We start from the raw sequence: 20489 nt of genomic DNA on the forward strand, positions 1-20489 counted from the left end.
GTTTTTTTATTGAAAAACTAGGTTTTTTTATCGAAAAAAATAGGTTTTATCGCCTTTATTGGTAAAATGGCTTGCCATATGCGTCGTACGCGCGATGCGCAAAACACGAACACCGAAAAAAAAAACATCCGCACGTGCTTTTATTCGTCGTCACGCAACCGATGGAATATGCAATGCTATGAAAATGGCAGGACTTGACGCCTTGAAATCATATGGAAGCGATAGCAGCTCCGAAAGTGATGGTGTTCCCGACGAATCCCTTCAAACAAGCAGACAGGAACCGGGATTCAGTGAGTATCCTATTAGCATTTTCTTTCTTTTTTTCACCCGGGTTCATCGCCGACATGTGACACTCAGTCTCAGCAGCGTGAACTTTATTTAAGACCGTCATCATAGACGTAGGAACTGCGCCGACACCGGCCGCGCCCGAAGCTGAGCTCCAGCTACCCGATGGAGCTTAGCCTTACTAGCCGCGGTGCACGTGCAGCTGCAGTGAAGCTCAAGATCCGGAGGCTGAGCTGAACTTAGTTGGCCAGTGTAAGCCTGATAAGGGGGAAACTTGTTCAAAGTAAACCTACCAGTTGAGTATTGAGTTATTCTCGATATTTTATCAGTAATTTAGAAGCAACCAGATAAGCAGGCAAGGACGAAATAAGACAGCTGGCACTGGCAATTTGGCAGCCGTCTGTTTCGAGGAGTTTTTAACATTTTATTTAATTTAATTTATTTTTTAATTCTCTTCGTATACAGACGGCTCGCGAGCATGCAGCCGCCATTTTGCATTAACAATGCAAAATCCCCCGGACAGGGCTCATTGATTTTTGTCTTTATTTCATAAAATATATGAAAAGAACTGGACCAATAAGGCAATAATACCTAGGCCCTAGGCCTACATTACAGTAGAGGCGCACGGCCAATATGGGAGACTCTCTCCAATAGGGGAGACAATCTCCCACATTGGCGACTTGCTTTGCAAAAGGACAAAATAAACAACACCAACAAAAGCATGATTTTTTCCACCTAAAATTTTGTCTCACTGAGGTCAGAAGCCCATTTGTTTTGTGTGTGATTGACAACAAAATTCCTTATCAACAGACAAAACAAAAGTAGACGGTGAATTTTTAAAGTAGACGGTGAAAAGGGGTAATTTTTCATGAGGAATCTGCTTATCACATTTTTATTTGCCGCCAAGGTAATCCTTTTGCAGCAAATGTAAACAAAGGAAATTGGTCCCAAACTGGAGACTGTCTCTGAAATTGGATACCCAAATTCTTTACAAAAGTCTCTGATATTGGAGATAATCTCCCACAATGGAGACAGTCTCCAATATTGGCCGTGCGCCTCTACTGATATACAGATTATTATTCTGTTTTGGCCTGAAATATGCACCGAAACGGGAAAAAAATAAACTTATAAGGAAAAGAAAATAGTGACTTAAATTGGCTGTTGTGCAATTCCGACTTCCCTGGTTTATCCGAACTTAATACATAAACCACTCAAACTATTGCGAGGTTAGTATGCTATACGAACCTCGCACAACCAACGTGTTTACGCAATGGATTTTAGAGTTGTCGTTAGACGTTAACATCGCTTCATAACGTGAATGATGTTAGCCGAAACCCATTCCACTACTCACCAGGGCTTTTTCTGGTAGAAAGCGTTCCATTTTCAATTTTTAACAAGGACACAAAATAGAGCAAAATCGCTTACCTCCGCCTGGCCTGGAAAGTGGCTTCCCACGTCTCCCACCGAAATAAAAGGAAGGTCGTTGGTGGCGCTAATACAGTTCACAACCTTAATTCAGCTTGTTGGTATTTTTTAAACTAGATTCATGATTCATTGTATGCGCAATTCCAATGATTGTTTGATAAAATAGAGACACCAATAAATGCAATTACTTCAAAATCATACTTTTTTATTATTTTTGCTGACGATAATACTTTTTAGAAAGTCAAAAGGGGCCTAAGCTTTCGATCCTAGCAGAAGACGAAGATTCTGCTAGGATCGAAAGCTTAGGCCCCTTTTGACTTTCTAATTTACTCCATTGGCTCTTTTTTATTAGATAAGCAGTTTTCAGCAGCTTCTTTTTGCCATTGAAAATACTTTTTGGAAAATATTCAAAACGATGACAAATTAAACAAAAAATATAGAAAATTCTACGTACCTTGAACGAAGTCCCGCAAGTGCTACCGTTCGTTTGTCAATTAACGTTCTTCCAAAGTCTTTACAGTAAAAAGATTGGACACTTTGCCGACTTCGCGTAACGCTTTGCATCGATTTACGTGTAAGATAGTTTTTATGTCTAGTCTTTCCCTTGTAGTGTCTTTGATATGAAGATCAATCGCGCGCCCTCTTTCGCTCATTAGACGAAAAATTTGAGAACTCATCATATTAGGAGGAATTGACTTCACATCGTTTGGTAAGTTTTGTAGGAGGACTTCATTCTGTAAGTCCTCTTAATAAATTTGCAGAAATTAATGGCATTGTTGAATGCGTCGTGCCTTCAATTTTCCTGTAGTCGGCGGCAGAGATGTAGCCATAAACATATGGCCCTTGAGTCCCTTGTATAGATAAAGTTAGATCTTCGGTCTCTGTAATAAGTGAGTGGAGCCAACGGAGTTCAGCGGAACAACCAAGAAAACAGAGGCCGAAGCTTTTGGTGTAGTCTCCTTCTAGACAGCTGGCAGCCGTCTGTTTCGAGGAGTTTTTTTTAACATGTTAATTTTTTTATTCATTTCTCCTCGTACACAGGCGGCTCGCAATCGTGCAGCCGCCGTTGGGGGTAAACAATGCAAAATTCTCCTGAAGGGGCTCATCGATTTTTGTCGTTATTTCATAAAAATATATGAAAAGATCTTGACCTGAAATGCACCAAAACGGGGAAAAAATAAAGTTATAAGGGATAAAAACAGTGACTTACTTCGGCTGTCGCGCATCTCCCACTTCCCTGGTTTATCCAAACTTGATACATAAACATATGGCCATTGAGTCCCTGTACAGATCGAGAACACTTCGGTCTCTGTAATTCTCCTGCTACATGTAGACAGCTGGCAGCCGTCTGTTTCGAGGAGTTTTTTTAACATGTTAATTTTTTTATTCATTTCTCCTCGTACACAGGCGGCTCGCGATCGTGCAGCCGCCGTTGGGGGTAAACAATGCAAAATCCTCCCAAAGGGGCTCATCGATTTTTGTCGTTATTTCATAAAAATATATAAAAAGATCTTGACCTGAAATGCACCAAAACGGGGAAAAAATAAAGTTAAAAGGGATAAAAACAGTGACTTACTTTGGCTGTCGTGCATCTCCCACTTCCCTGGTTTATCCAAACTTGATACATAAACATATGGCCATTGAGTCCCTGAACAGATCGAGAACACTTCAGTCTCTGTAATTGGTGAGTGGAGCCAACGGAGTTCAGCAGAACATCCAAGAAAACAGAGACCGAAGCTTTTGGTCTAGTCTCCTACTAGCTTGTAGAAGTTAACTTTTTAAAAAAGAAATTAGATCATGAGGCTGAGCCTAACTTGTTACTTAGTTCAAAGAGTTCTGCAAGAAGCTGTTTTTGATCGACAGACAAGGGGAGCTAAATTGTCTGATTAGGAAGGAAGATGGAAAGAAAGAAATAGAAACAGAAAAAAAGAAAGACGGAATGAAAGAAAGATAAAGGAAAAGGAAAAAATAAAGGGAAGAATGAATAGTGAAGTACATGTATAAACAAAAAAAGAATTGAAGAATGAAAAGGTAAAGTTAGAAAAGAAAGGACATTTTAAAAAGAAAAGAAAGAATTAAAAAGTAAGAAAGAAGGAAACAAAGGAAGAAGGAAGGAAAGAAAGCAAAAGGAAGGAGAAAAAGAAAAAGGAAGGAAAAAATGAAGAAAGGAGGAGAAGAAATTATTATTATTATAATTTTTTTTTTATCGTACAACACACAAATGGATAAGTTAATGGACTCACAAATGTAGTGTTTGTTGATCAGACATAAACCTCAAAGTTTTTTTTCTTAAACAGAAGTGATTATTCCTCAACTATTTGAAAATTACAGAGTTGCACCAATTTTTAGGAAATTGGTCATTATAAGAACATTTCGTTGGTATTGAATGTGAATTTTAACAATTCTGTGAGATTTCTTACAGAGCCAAACATCAAGTTTGAGTTACCAATGCAATGTGCAAGCCTTGAAATAAGCAGCCACAGACCAGGGGTATTTTATTTCTAATTGCCCCTGGTTCACAGGGTTTTAACATAAACCAGGGGCAATTTAAAAAAAAGTAAAGAATATGACATTGAATCTCATGGTGCAAATTTTTATGCTCAATGACACGTGCGCCCCCCACACTTTTTTTTAATGATACATGAATATCACTCAATTCAAACATATTTGAAGGAATCGGATTTAAGGGTTTAAGTGTATTTTGACATGCTCACATCATGTCTACACACCCATATGCAACCACACAAACATATCCTGAACCCCATTATCTTGTGTTCATGGGTGTGTGGATGCGACTGTGGGGTGGACTAGATAGATGACACATGTATGCATTTAAGTTCAAGAAATGTAGAAATTAAATCAAAATCTAATTTCTTATCTATTCCAGTACAGTAACCTATGAATATCAGTACACAACCATATAGGCATATCTCCACATGTCATTGCTAACAGTGGCATCACAAGTCTTATGTGGCTATTAAGGAGCCAGGGCTTAGCATACTGGAGACAAATGCAAGAAAAACAAAATAAAAATGATTAATATTATATGATGCACATTTAAACCCAACCGGTCATGATTTGGAGACTCGGACACATCAACAGAAGATATTAGCTTGTACATTTGCGTGTCATTGGACCTTTAAACCAAGGCCCATTAATTTAGGCATTCTTCTGACCTTTCCTATTATATTATATTTTATGATTATTTTTAGAAAACCAGGTCCAAAGACGCTCCCCCACAGCTGAGATCAGCACCCTGCCACTGCCTGGTGAAATCCTTTCCATGTTTAGTAGTCCATCCTCTGAAATAAACAGCCCTATAGAGCATCAGGGGAGGATCCGAAGCTTTGCTCATACTCCAGGAAACTGGGCCACGTTTGTATACATACAAGGTGAGACCAAATCTTTTCATCCTCTTAAGCAATTTGTACAGAGGGTATCATAAGGACTTTAATTCTCGCTACCCCAAATAGCGATTTCGCCGAGATCCGGGAAAATCCCTGTAACGCGCATTGCATTATGGGATAGCTTTTCGGTATTACAACTTCCTGTTCGGAAGTCCAATGCACTGTTTTGCCATTCAGATCAACAGTGCCGTCACGCACAACAACACAACGTCGCTTTCGCTCGGAAAGTTCGTGATCACAACCCTCTCTTTCACGATACAGTTTAACGGCCTTTTCTGCTAAAGTCATTAATTCTGCCCGACGCTTTCCATTGCACGGTATTCCTCTGTCAGTTCAGATTTTTTTCAGTTCCGAAACTGATTTTTTATCCATTTTGTGGTCGACGAAAAATTGAATGGAATGAATGCTGTATATATTTAGCGTCTAGTCGAATACGATCGTTAAGTCAGGCCGGTCGCAAAATGCAAAATTATAAGATATTCATTTTTGTTTACTTTTTTATAACCAAATAAAAACATTAATAAAAATTATTTTCACGTAAAATATATATATTTTTTTATTTATAATTCAAATGGAATAAAAACTGACCAAATTAAATAAAAAGTATTATAATTTCTACATGTTACGCTGATTGGCATCGATTTCAGCGTGGTGGAAAACTCAGTCTCGCGAACCTCGCGCGAGCATGACTCTGAACCAGAAGTGGTGATGACGACCCGACGGAGTGAAAATTATCGCGCATTATGAGATTTTTGTTCCTATTTGGGGTAGCGAGAATTGGCCAAAATATTTATATTTGTGATGATTTTAAGAAGCACTCATTGAGGTTTTTTTTCGATCTGCTTAGTTTTTGATGTAGCCTTTTACGTTTATTACTTGCTATATGAAAGACAAAATAGTAAGGTTCAGCAAAAAAAATACACGGGGGTGGCGGGCGAATTCGCCCCGGAAATGCCTAAAGTCGCCCATTTTAATCAAAGAGATCCGAGCTCAAAAACTATTTAGAGAAACATAATCAACATGAAAACATCCTCACCTTTCATATTATTAGCATTATTTTATGGTTAAATGAGATTTTATTGCTGATTTGGGGACTTTTCGGACATAGTTTTGAGCAGTCGACGACTTCCGCCTATCCGCCATTTTGGATTTGTTGAATCAGCGTGATCATGATATTATGACTGAACGCAGAGGGCAGCAACACACGGCCGTATTCTGCCTTATATGCGGACGTGAGTGTAAACTAAAGTTAGATACGATCAAGTGATGGAGGGGCTCGAGTGTAGTTACGATGTGTTGATTGTCATGATTGTAGTAGCAAAGTGAGATCGTGTTTTTTCCAGTTGATATCATATTTTGTTGAGGATTTGGGAGTAATTTCTGTTGATATTTTGTGTATTTTGAGAAAAAACATGTTTTCCGTGATTTTCTGTTTGAAAAAGACACTTTCCGTTTCGAAAGGCTGATTCCGTGAATTCCGTCCGTTTTCCGCGATCACGGAAAATCACTGTCCCTACACACCAATGAACACTCTATAAAGGTATTTGTTGCATTACTACTTTGAATGCATGAGCATGTTGTTACAACAATGTACTTGGCCAACTGTTAAATACCAGTTGCTAGTGGACTCATTGCTCTTTGTGGATCTCATAAAAAACACAATTCAAAAGAATATATGAATAATCAATACATCAAAGTTGGCGCTTATCTCATTGAATATTAAACCACCATGTCACTCTAGTACAAATGACCTTCTGATCATGTGCAGAATGGAATCCGAACTGGCTTATAGTCTGAGAAATGCATTCTCGATATTTAAATGCCACCTCTATTATGTTTGTGCACATGCCTAGCATCCTACAGATTCCAATCCTAGGTTGTGCCTGTTTTATGCATTCGGTTGATTCAGAGAGTCTGACATTAAATGTTCACTGTAGCTGCACTTCTGTTTCTTCTTTCTCTGCAGTTTAGTTCTACATGTATATTAGTTAAAGGTAAATGCTAGTTTTGGTAACGATATCAAAATGAGTTCGTACAGAATCCAATGAAATGACCACCAAAGTGTCTGTTTGTATGAATAAAACGCATGTGCCAAAGGATTCTGGAAGAAATTGTGTAATTGCTGAGAAATCAGCAAATAAGCACAGGATTCGGGTAGAGCGTCGGGCCCGACGCTCAAAGCAATAATTATACACTGTGCCACGTGCGCTTATCTGTGTTGCAGAGCTTCCAAGTCTCCCGGATCCTGCGGGAGAATACTGGATTTCGATCCAATCTCCCGTTCTCCCGACCCCATGCCAAAATCTCCCGGATAATTGTGATTTTTAGCTGTTAAATTGTAAAATTCATACAAACGACTGTTTTACGAGTCTAGCATGTTCAACTCCCTTTACACCCACGTGGAAACTCCTTATCACATTTTCATTTTACCCAGTTACTTTTACCAGTTTTTGTATAATCGTACATTGATTTCCAATGTAAATGAAGATAATTTTACCGAACGACTGGTGAATTAGTCTAACAAGCAATTTTTTTTTTCTGGTTCTGCAATGTGCATGTGCGTGATGGAAACACTTTAGCGGCACTCCATGCCTATGCCCCCCGACGCGCCCCGGCGCGGCACTGCCTGGTCTCCGGCAGACTGCGCCGCGGCAGGAGGCTATGCTAGAAGGGAAGTCCGATGTATTTTTCGGAAGCTTGTGTGCGCTTTATTCGAGCTGAAACTGTGGATCAACGATGGGTTACTATTATAATTACACCCTGACTTTTAGGAATAATTTTATTGACAATCCTGAAGAACAGAAGCAAAGTGGAGATTTTTTTTGCCTACTTTTACTTAGGTTGATCGGATTCGAACATTTTCTCTTTCGTGAGTGAGCTAGCCTGGCGCTGGCTGGCTGTGCGTGCTTGCTACAAAAAGGCAATTTTCACAGGAACCCCTCGGCCCTCAGACTTTAAACAGGCCACATATAAGTCTTTACAGGGCCAGGCAAGCTCATCTTCCACTACTGCAGCCCTTTCCCCCTCTGGACAATAAAGGTATTTTCTTGTTGAATGCATTCTTTTGTGAATCATTTTATGTTCTACTGACACTGTCATGACTGTATTGCCTGAAATCAGGCTTGAACTTAATTTTTTAGTCAATGACAGACAATTCATCATTTCATGAAATCTCTCTAATGTGCATTTAATCTATGTGCCAAAAGTTTTGATGGTTTAGACAGCTGTCGGATACTATCAAATGTTGTTTCTTAATGAGTTTTGCTACCCAAAACTCCCGTCCGTGGGACATTTCGCCGCGCGCTCCCTCACAAAATCATACCTCCGCGAAATCTTCTGGATTCTATCATCCCAATGTTGGCAGCTCTGGTGTTGGGGAAGTTCAGTCTGAACATTATTCAGCGTAGATTTCAAGATTTCACAAAGTTCAGTTTATGTAACTGTACCTGATCTAGATCCTCGATGATATACTGACAATTAAGCCTGGTTTTACAGACTTTCTCATGAAATCAGTGTTTACTGCAACTACTGGAATTTCTCTTTAAGAAACCATGATACAACACCATAGAAATATCAAATGTTTCTGTAGTTTATCCAAGAAGCTCTAATGCTACAAGAAATGTGGCCTTGGCTCCAGAACCAGAGATCAAAACAAGAGGATTTTGGAGTAATTTACTAACAAAATTCGTAAATGAAGATTGTTCACATCTTAAACTATAAGAAAATAACTTTCAAGTTTTATTCCATCATTTATCAATTGGGATATCTATATATTTTACCATTCTAGCTGAAACTCCCAGCCTATCCAGCCTCACAGAGACATTGATGTCCTGCTTGCCTCAGGATCTGACCTTTCACCCCAGCGATGACCTCCATCTCAGCCTATCCCGAACAGTGTGTCTACAGTTCCACTGGATTGACCCATTCATACAGTCATTTCGCGAGAGGGTTGGAGGTCTAAGGTCATTCAAATGTCATGTTGAACAGGTGGATGTGTACACCAATGATGAAGAGACAAGGTATGATATGGGGTCATAGTTAAAGGGTATCCACCAAGAGTATAACAAATTTGATTCTATTATGTAAAGTGAGGAGTTCATAGGTCATGGAATTTATAAATTGCAATTTTTGTTGTGCCTGGATAGAAGAGGCAAGACAGAGGTGCCACTTCTCTAACAGTGGTGTCGTCAACACCGAATCTTTGCCAATGTTATGTTTTGAAAATGTTATCAAATTTTTAAGTTTAAGGACCTATTTGATAAAACTTAGACATTTAGGGTAATGAAGTATCACTGATCAGTTTCTGTTCACATCAAGGTCAAAAGTCATAAAGGTTAATGTGCTGTGACCATATTGTGGTATCAACATCTAAAATATAACCATGGTTAAAATTTAGGATTTTCAAGATTATGGTAGTACAAGTCCCTGCTCCATAAACTGGCAAGAGTTCCATATCCACCCCCACTAAAAATGGAAAAAAATATATACATACATTTTTAAAAATATATATAATCATGAAATAGTGTTATTTAGCGGGAGAAGTGGTAGAAATTAGAACAGTTATACCTATAATTTTTTCATTTACGTATATATGATACAGTGTAACTCCTAACTCATCTGCATCTTGTACAAAGGGTTCAAACAGATCTTCCCCATTATGTTGTTGCCTTAATTTGATATAGATCTATATAGAGAGAGAACTAATGATAAAATAGGAAAAAAATTGAAATAAACAGCTATTATGATTATTTTATTTGGCATAATCTAACATATAAACAACATATACAAACAATACGATAAGGAGAGTCACATGGATGCCGGGAAAGGAAAAAGCTTAACTTAATAACTATAACCCGAAGGTCTTCCTTTCCAATCCATGTGATCTTACAAAAATAACAAACATATAACACAGAATAATAAAATACAACTATATAGTTGAAGATTACAACAAATTAGAAAAGACTCAAGAAAAGGGGGGGGGGGAAAGAAGGTGTCACCCTGGTTACAGGTAGGACTCACAGCAACAATAAAAAAGATGTAATGTGAGTACGTACCCAGATTGACACAATCTGTATGAAGAGGGCGCTGTCCAAAAAATGCAATAAAATGATAAGCATGTACCTACAAAACGATTGGCATATGACACCCAAAAAAAAAAAAAAGTAGGCCTACTTATTTTCCATAAGTCGATTAGACCCTATAGGCTGAGAACCAATTTTATGATTGGATACAAGAAATTACCCCCCCCCCCCTTCCCCCCGGAAATATATGGCCAAAAGCAAGTATTAATATAAATCTATTGATGTACACTGAATAAACATGATCAATGTTAGGAATATTCACAAAAAAAGCCGCGTGTGCACTGTGCAACATAAAGCTTACATAAATCTTGGAAGGTGTCAGAGCCTAAATTTAAATTAGCTGAAGAATAGCAACCCCATAATGCTTAAGGGTTACAAAATCAAATAAAGTACCGGTAATGAGTTTACAATTAACCAGTGGAAAGTACATGTACTTGTGTCATTAATTTGTTAAGCCAGATGTGAAAGGACAGCAGCACTATAACCACCTTTAAAGTAGAAGGTAGTGACTCCCACACACAAATGTGTAAAGGGCAGAACCATGCAGTCTTTGGGTGCAAGCTTTTTAGATACTTGAATTGAATCACTTCTGAATATCTGGAATTAACATGAATATTATATTCAACAGCTTCACCTTTTACAAGGCAAGAGTATTTTAAGAAAACTAATCAAGAGATAATTTCGTCTAGAGTTTAGGGTATACCATTTCAAATTTTGAAGATGTATGGGGTACTCCATTTCCTGTCTTTTCTGCTTGAGAGTAATACGCGTTGCTTTTCAATTTTATCAATGTGTCCCTTGCTATGTATAAACCAGGCTGGTTGCCCATATTATACTCTTTCTCATTGAGGTTGTACAACTCCGCTGCGTCATCAACAAAGGTTTGGAACAAGTCTTCTCGTCGGTGAGCTCGTCTCCACGTATACTTGGTCAGATGTAGGTCCCACTTATCTTTCCGTGTGTGCGTTGCACTTAGTTGTCTCTTTATTTGCCACCACAGATTTTCAATATTTTCAATATTGTTTGTATGTTCTGATAGGGTCAACAAAATGAAGAGAATGATTAACAGTGAGATGTGTGAATCCAGCACTGCCAAGTTGGTCATATGCTTTCCAGCAATCCGATTTGATGGTAGTACCTGGTTTGATATGCTTTTTAATGAGCGGCTCAAGTATGGCCCTGTCTCTCTTGTTTTCTGGAAGTGCAATCAGGAAAACTTCCTTCGTCTCCCGACAAATACCGCCGAAGACCCCCTGGCCTTCTACCACTCGGCCCCGATTATATTTACGTTTTCCGAACTTGGTCTCATCGATTTCTACTGTTCTTCCTGGACCTCCAATTGCTTGGTCGGAGTGTAATTTGTTTGAGACAGCCCACTGGCAAACTTCTCTACAATAGTTATAGTAATCGTTCACTGTTTCATTCGAAGTGATGACTACTTGTTTGCTTTATGAAGAATCCAGTTCAGAAAGAGATGGGATACTGAAGAAGTGTAGGCAGAAGTTGAAGCAGTAGAGGAAGAAGTCAAAGAAGCAGTACAGGCAGAAGTCGAAGCAGCAGAAGTTGAAGCAGCATAAGTCGAAGCAGCAGAAGTTCAAGTAGTAGAAGTCGAAGCAGTTGCTGAGGCAAGAACGGTGGCACTCAAATCCGAAGACTCAGACTCAGAATTGGACTCAGTCTCACTTTCACATTCGCTGTCTGTAGACCCAGTGTTGCTTTCTGCTGATGATGATTGAGGTTTTGTGTATTGCTTGTTGATATGACACTTTTTGGATAAAACAATAGATGAGCAATATTGATCGTCAAAAATTGACGTTGCTGTCAAACCAAGTATTTTTCCTGATTGACATTTGATTTCTCCTACGACTTGAGCTCTTTTTACACAGCTGTCTATTGCACTGAAATCTCTGTCTTTTTACCTTTCTGATTGTTGAATCTGTAATGAAAAATAAGAATATAATTTTCATATCATGCATTTTTAACTTATTCGGCTTACAAAATTCAAGTAGCCTACAACATCTAGTTCTAATCAAAATAACATAGATCTATACATACCATATATATCTTATCTGTGATGTGTCTGCAGTTCGGACATTTGACAGATCTAGCTATCAAACCCACGTCTTGAGCAAAACTTATGGCAGAGTCCTCGTCTTTAACAAGGTTACAAAGACGGAAAAAGTTGTTTCCTCTTTTTTCCACTTCCTTTAGATTCCAGGTCTGCTAGAAGCTTTCATGGTAAATCCAAATTTGCAACAGAAATTTACGACCGAAATCTAGAAAACAGCCTCATGCATTCAAAGAAAACACGCGACTGCGAACCTCGTGTTTTAACGCAATATGCATATCGGCGAAAATGCGATAGGCAATAGCATAAACGCTATTAATGATAAATCTGCGACAATGAATAACATTGGGGTGAATGGGGATTTTTTTTTTTTTTCTATTTTCCAGAAATATATTGTGTATTTTTGGGGGCGGAATTGCCCTGGACCCCCTGGTCTTTTAGCTTTACTAATCATTCACTTATATGATAATGTAACATTCAAGCTTAAAAACTTAAGCAATTTTCCTAACTTCTTTTATTTCATTCCAGGACATTTCTGGGTTTGAAGATTGGAGCTGGCCATGAAATCTTATGTGACCTGGTGAAACTGACCGATGACTGTCTTCAAGAGTTCTCATTGCCAGTATTCTATGAGGTGTGTACAAATGATGTGAGGGAAACCAACATTGGTGCCAGTTAAATGTTTTCAAACATGATAGAAAATATGAACACAAGATTTGCAGCACTTGCCAAATGAGTAGAACTCAAGCAAGTACACCTTTCCTCCCCCCCCCCCTTATCTCCTGCATTCCATAGCCAATACCCAATGGTTTGACATTTTTTCAGTTTTCAGCTTGGTAGAAAATTCAAAGTGTATCATTTCTACATTTTTACAAACTGTACTTGTATATTACATTTGACAGATTTATAAAATAATGTTCTAAATTATTTCTAGGACTACCCACAAACAGTGAAAATCTTTGATTACTTTAGGGTTTTCCATGAAAGATCAATTACCTAGTTCCAACTTCTTCCGTTGTAATGTATCTATAGAAACAAGAAAGATTTCCCCAGTTTTCTGTTTGGTCTTGAAAATGTTATAATATAGTTGCAGCTGTGATAACATGCATGTAATGTACAGTGAATCTAGCAATGATTTTCATATTTTGCATGTTTTATGTAGGATCCATCATTCCATGTTAGTTTCTGCTGGTGTGTTGGAGATGTGTCGTCTAAGATTGGTCCCAAAGTGTTGCAAGAGCTACAGGTAAGCAGTCTAGGGGAAATGGTTCATGAAGTGTTAAGACATTAGAAATGCTGACCAGTATAGGAACCTCTCATCTACTTCTGTAGACTTAAAGGCTTGGTCCCACTGCACTTACAGATGCAGAGAGGATGTAAAATGGAAAAGAATCTTGCCATTCGTTTGAAAACGTTACTTGTGTACTCTCTTTATACGTGGTTCATACGCTCTATATCCATTGAGCATCCGTCCACTGTGATTTAATTGTTTGCCCATTTTGTCCATTGTCTGGACCAGATAAAAACGGATGGAGCCACCCCAAAACTTTGCTTGTCCGTTTTATCAGTTATGAATACGTTTTTTGTCCGTCGGCCAGTGGAACCAGGCCTTAAGGGGTGATGCAAGAAACTTGTAATTGATCGCAAATAAATTTTAGGTCTCAAGATCTACTGAAAGTCATTCTAATGCAAATTCAGAATTGATTGATGGTCTGCTTCTTGCATCAACGAGTATGAATTGATTTGCTTTAATTAAAATTGATCTATCACTTGTTAATTTGCATCTAAAATTTGCAATTGATTGCACATATTTTCTTGCAACACCCCTTTAGTATTCTTTAAAAGTTTTGTTTTTAAAGGTCAATATCATGTTAACTTGTACCTGTTTTGTGTAAAAAGGGGGTCAAAATTGCAGATAATGTATTTGAAAAACCAGGCAAAAAAGGGGGCATTTTTCGACGTGGGGAATGATCATGCATTACACCTTTGAATAGGAAGTGTCACCACCGGAGTACGTGCATAACTGCATACTGTCTCATATCATTTGGTGTTCTTTAGAATGAACAAACCACAGCATAATGGTGGTTTATCATCATCCCCAATTCAATCTATGAATTTATCCCTTCATTTCATTGAAATTCTCTTGTACTGCGTGTAATTGTGGTCCTTAAAAATGGCAAATGACACTGGGGTAGGTATTTTACTTGATCAAATTATATATATATATATTTCTCTCTCTTAATACAGAATAAGTTAAACAACCATCTTGGTGAACTTTCAGTCGATGTGCGTGAAATCCGCTGCAAGAGCGGCTGCAAGAAGTTTGTCTTTCCGCTAAGATGAAATTCCTGTGTGGCTTTCACCAGATGGCACTGTCGAAGAGAAACGGTACCAGCACTGCTAAATCAACTGCAAGCGCTGGTACATTCTTCTCCACATGACTTGACAAGAACAGCTGTGAGAGATTTCTTCTGGGATGGTCATCACTCAACCCATTCAGGGAGACTTCACGTGAATGCCAATTATAGTGATAGAAGTCCTTGTGGCTTCTACCCAGAAGGGCTACGGAAGAACTGCTACAGGTGTAGAAGTTTCTTCCATGAAGATTAGGTCAAGTGGCTTCAAGTAAGTCCCTTGGTAAAAGAAAACGGTATCTGCACTGCTTAGTCAACTGGAAGCTCACGTGGGTTTATGCTCAACAGGACTTGACAAGACCAGCTGTAAGATGTGTGTATTTCCTGTAAGATGTACTTTGATGGAGGGAAGATTTCACCTGCAAAGTTCAGTCAACTAGAATGGCATGTGGCTTCTCCTCAACATGACCTGGCTGCAAAAGAAAGAGAAGAATGAAAAGAACCAGGTTCATACACGAAAGAATGGTTTGTACAGACCAGTGAATTGAAATATCAATTCCTTGAAACAAAAAAATCATAAAGTCTGGATTTTTCATACTTTCTTCATGCAATTTTTTCTGAGATATTCTTTTTAATGATATTGAGATTTAATTTATTTGAATTATTAGGGAATTATGTGTTATACTATTGGTGAATTCAATTTTGGATGGCTCCAACCTGACATGTAGTGCATAAAGATCAGTCTCGTGGATTGATGCTTGGGTTTTTATAAACTTTCATAAAACATGAATACACAATATACATCAATGAGTCATGAGAAAGTACAATATGCTGTAGATTTCTGTGGAAACTCATGGGATTTTGAAAATGTGTAATTGTATTAACTCAGGTATGAAATTTAAAGCTAAATGAACGTAGTTGCAGTAAAACACTGATTTCGTGAGAAAGTCAGTAAAACCAAGGTAAAATATTAATATATCATCGTGGATCTAGATCTGGTACAGTTACATAAACTGAACTTTGTTAAATCATAATATCTAGCTAAAAAACGATCACACTGAAGATCGCCTACACAGATAGGCACACGTGGGACAGTGTATTATTATTGCTGGAATAAAGACCCGACGGAAGTGACCGAATCCGCGCTTATTTTGCTTATTTCTCAGCAATTACACAATTTCTTCCAGAATCCTTTGGCACATATTTTTTATTTATACAAACAGACACTTTGGTGATCATTGTATTAAATTCTGTAAAAAGTCATTTTGAGATCGTTCCCAAAACTGGAATTTACCTTTAAGCACCTGGAGAATATTGCCCTTCTGGGAGCACACCTGCCATATAACGTTATCAGAAGTTGCTCAAGACTTGAAACCCTTGTTTATTCGAAAATATTGTTCACAATAAAGCGCAAAAATTCAACCGTTTTCAGCCTAACTTGGTAACCATCAAGAAGTTGGTGGCATCAAGACCAGTTCAAACTATATGGATGCATGTGGGGGACATAGTAATATTGACTGGCTTGAGGATAATACCATATATATTTCAATTTATTGTGGCGGAAATATAGGAGGAGGAGGGGGGGGGGGGAGAAAGAAAGAAAGTTAGATAGAAGGGGAAGAAGAGAGTGTGATAGAAAGAAAGAAGTGATAGATGGTAGAGTAACATGGAAGAGAGAGAGAGAGAAGAGATAGATGGAAAGTTCCCATCCTGCTCTGCCACCAATGTTCAATCAACCATTCTCAAAAGGTACGTTGCCACCATCTGAACTGAATAAGAGCGTCAGAAATCTCCACCCCTTATAACTTAAAGTTATAAAAGGACAACCAGTTTCACTGTCTCATATCAACATCGTAATTTAAATGCCTTAATTATTCACAATTTGCTGTAACCTCATTGGCACACACTCGGCCATTTAATTCAGCGTGTCACATTCAACACAACTCCCAATTGGTCACCTCTGACCCCGAGTCCCTGGAAATCATAAACATTCGCGCTCACTTCTTCACTACACTAGTGCGCGCGGAACATCTCAAGATTCAAGCCTCAGGTCTCACAGAAAACTTTCATTTCACATCAACATCGGTAAGTTAACAACTTATTAAGTCTAAAATCAATATTTCAAGAACACATTGGAATAATTCAAACTACTAATCTCATGCACTAAAACTTGCACAATCAATCAACTGCTTCATTTCGCCAACTCCACATGGCATCACAAACTGTTTACAACACTGTCCACTATTGTCTCGCTCACACAGTCAAACTCGTGAAATCGCACACAACTTCTGTACTGGGGCAATTCTCCTCTTACAGTTCTCCTATACGGTAGCAAGCAATCTGATTGCAATAAAATCTGATAATAAATCATTTTCAAAGATTCCAAAATATTAGTTTAAAACAATGTCAAAATACGGCACAAATTACTTTCTGCCGGTTTGTAACTGCTAACACAACTTTACTCCAGTTAGTGATTTGCCTAACTAAACAAACACGCCGTGTGTGTATATAAAGTACACAGTCTATGGAGCCTAACAGTGGGCGGGATCAAAGGAATCCCTGGATGGCATAAATTATGACGTCAAGTCGATAAACAATGAATCCTCAAGTTTTGTTCGACCTCGGTTTTTCAGCCCAATTTGATAATTCCAAAGCTCCTAATCAATCAAATTCAATTGCATAAATATTCTGAGTATGGTAAGATTCAATCCTAACCACAAAGAAAATAATGAGATCTAAGTAAGAAAACTATGTCATATTTACCTTAGTCTCGGACTCTTTCTTGATACACACAAATTGTATAATGTTAGAGCAATGATGCGCGTGACTGCAATGGCCGATCGGAATACACAGTAATTTGCATCTAGGTCAGACGCCCTATTTATACCAGCCCTGTAGCCGCGCAGTTTTCAATACTCGCATCGCATTTCATGAATATGCGCAACGCACTTTTCACTGATTGGTCCCGATTTCACACGCATCTTCTGGTAAATATGAATATTCATAAGACCCCTGTTACATCTGAGAGATTCCCTACTTTGGGCCGGCCCGGGGCCTACCTCGGGTTGGAAAGAAATCAGATTTAAACATCCCAAACCTACCTCGGGCCACCTTTTAGCGAACCTACCCGAGACCACATCCAGAGGTAGCCTCGGGTAGGTATTGGGCTGGCCCCGGTCCACTGATTCGTAGATGTAAACGCACACAAGCTTTCGAACCTATCTCGGTCTGTTCGCCAGCTGTCAAATTACGTCATAGCGCGCGCTATCCCCTCCCCAGCCCCGTCGTTCTTTGAATGTTTTGCGGCATGCGACATGTGATTTGTGATTGATATAGTCTTTGATTTGAGTGGAAAAGATGGCCAACCGTCCTGTATTCACAATTGGTCGTAAGTTTCCAAAGTGTAATTGCTACTCTCTCTCCTGTACGGATATACACTTCCTGAATTTTGTATTGTTCCTCTCAATGTGTGGTCCAACCTCTTGACATAAAAAGTCAAAGGTTTTAACATTCACTCTAAAGTTTTCTCTGAAATCTTCAGCTGTAAACTCCTCGTTCACCACTCGTTGCCAGAAATGCCCCGATCGGTACTTGCTCCAGAGTACCCTGTCGCTTGTGCAGCCGTAGCTCATCGCCATTATCAACATCGCCATCCTTATTCTCTGCCGACGCCTTTCCTCAAACCTTCTCACTCTGATTGCCCATTCCCGAAGAAATTGCTTACGACTTTCCCGAATCAGGGAATACACATTAATATTCTTCATAATGTATTTGAGGGTCTGTACTTTTCGGGGTTTTATTTATCTAGAAATAACAACTAACGTACGCTATCCGATTGTAACCAAATGGCAGAGCCTAGATCGAGAGCGCCCTTTGGTGTCAGCAATCGGATACCGCTCGAAACCGTACCGATAGGGCAGGGAATGAACGCTGTGATGTAAACAGACCACATTTCGGACTCGGTCCGTTCGCAAAGCTAATCCACCAATAATCCAGTCAAGGTTGCAAGTGGACTCGGTCAGGTCTCGGGTATGAAACTTTCAGATGTAACAGGGGTCTAAGTCTTTTACAAGTCTTTATTACGTCACAAAGGATTGTTTATTAATGAGTCAAACCAACAGTATGCATTTGAATTTCAGATATTTCTTCAGTCAATCAATAAGCCTAAAACCACACCATCGCATTTGATGAAAGATAAGAAATTAAGTTTTGCATGTCAATCAAAGATTCAGCTTAAGTTTTCTTTTAACTGATACCAGATCTAAACACTTTTCATTTATTTATTTTCTACCAAGTTTGCGAGGGGGGGAGTATTCAATAAAGTCTAGTCTTGTTTTGGTGACATACATTTTACAAAGAAACAAAATTGCCTTATTTTGGAAACCGCTACATTACCCCCACCTTTCTAATTGCTGTCCCAGCAATTTTCTTTAAGTAATCAAACAACAACATTGAGTTCATGTAATAGATTTTATACAAGAATTAATAAAGCAAGATCATGACATTCATTATGAATAGTCAAAATGTATAGTGGTATTCTTAATGCCTCCTCTTCTCTCTATCCCATTGGCGTAATAGAACTTCTCAGTTACCACTACCATCGATTTGAGTCTCAAGGTTCCTGCTTTGCATTTGCTTTGTCTTATTTTCACTTCAACTACCTGTTCTTCATCGACTTCTTTCAGAACCACAATACGTGGCTCCACGGTCAGAGATGCAGTTTGGTTCATATCCTCGTCAATAGCGACTGGATGGTCTGGTGTCTCTTCTTCGACCTGCATATCCCCTGGTTCAATGGATGCACTTACAGTCTCTTCTTCAGTACTGAGAGTGACAGGTGCCTCTTCTTCATCAATAGTTGGTTCGGTAGAGGTTCTTAAAGTCTCATGTACCAATAGAGTGGCTTCTAAGTCTTCTCTCCCAATGAGACTTATCCTGTCCGTGCAGATGGTAAGAGAAGGGATCCTTCTCTCGGGCTTCTTTTGCTACTTCTTCTCCTGCCCGGCTCTTCCTAAGGATATCCTTCTGTTCCATGCGTTTTCGTCTCCTCGCCAGGTATCGCTCACTGGCCTCGGTTAACTCGCAACTTCTTACTTCATTAGTTCGTCTTCCCTCCTTCCGTAGTGGTGTTTCATAGCACCCTGGAACTCTGTTTCATACGTGCAAAATTTGCACTTTAGTGTCAGTGGTATGTTGTGTGAATTCTCTAAATGCGTGTGGTACGCTGTTCGGGTAGTAAACCCAGCCATGCAATGGTTGCAGATAATCATTCTGTTCATGAAAAATAAAAGGGAAATGACAGAAAACAAAAATTCATCGTTACTCCAAGTATCGGTTAGGCACTTTCCTACTTTGGGATGGGTTTTTCCAAACTTATACCATCCAGTTTCTAAGAGGCTCCCCTTGTACCTCTTAACTCTGTCAATATGGACTACTTTGGGTTTGGTCTTTTCAGACCTCTGAATCCTATACACTACATCGGAAAGTCGATTAACGTACTCAACTACAAATGCTCGACAAGAAATATTCATTTAGAGCCTTCATTTAGATGCCCAACTAAAAATATCTAACAAGAGCTTTGTTAAGTGTATACACACATTAACAAGTCAAAACATACACACAAATAAACTCTTCTCTTTAAAGATATCAAAGTCACAAAGCACAAAATTGCTCTGAAAATACATCAACAATGTTCTACCCTAATTTGCTGTCAATTTGCATGTAAAATCTGATAAATTATGAATAGTCAAACTGTGTAGTGGTTGTCTTAATGTCTCCTCTTCTCTGTATTCCATTGGCGTAATAAAACTTCTCAGTTACCACTACCATCGATTTGAGTCTCAAAGTTCCTGCTTTACATTTACCTTGT

At 38.8% G+C, this 20489-nt stretch overlaps 1 protein-coding gene across 1 annotated transcript; it reads left to right on the forward strand.

Moving 5' to 3' along the window:
* The first annotated feature begins 99 nt into the window (after nt 1–99).
* LOC129254099 (U6 snRNA phosphodiesterase 1-like) lies at nt 100–16042 on the forward strand. The gene is made up of 6 exons (XM_064095021.1): nt 100–290; nt 4923–5102; nt 8905–9136; nt 12795–12900; nt 13429–13512; nt 14514–16042. The coding sequence occupies exons 1-6, from the start codon at nt 179–181 to the stop codon at nt 14607–14609; spliced, it is 810 nt and encodes a 269-aa protein (XP_063951091.1). The 5' UTR covers nt 100–178; the 3' UTR covers nt 14610–16042.
* The last annotated feature ends 4447 nt before the right edge of the window (nt 16043–20489 follow it).

Source organism: Lytechinus pictus, chromosome 2, assembly GCF_037042905.1.
Source record: "Lytechinus pictus isolate F3 Inbred chromosome 2, Lp3.0, whole genome shotgun sequence".
Taxonomy (NCBI): domain Eukaryota; kingdom Metazoa; phylum Echinodermata; class Echinoidea; order Temnopleuroida; family Toxopneustidae; genus Lytechinus; species Lytechinus pictus.

Excerpts from the sequence above, each read along its gene's own strand:
- LOC129254099 (XM_064095021.1), top strand. The coding sequence starts at position 179 with ATGAAAATGGCAGGACTTGACGCCTTGAAATCATATGGAAGCGATAGC. Across the intron at positions 5,103-8,904 it reads CACGTTTGTATACATACAAG|CTGAAACTCCCAGCCTATCC; the intron begins GTGAGACCAAAT and ends TTACCATTCTAG. Across the intron at positions 13,513-14,513 it reads AAGTGTTGCAAGAGCTACAG|AATAAGTTAAACAACCATCT; the intron begins GTAAGCAGTCTA and ends CTCTTAATACAG.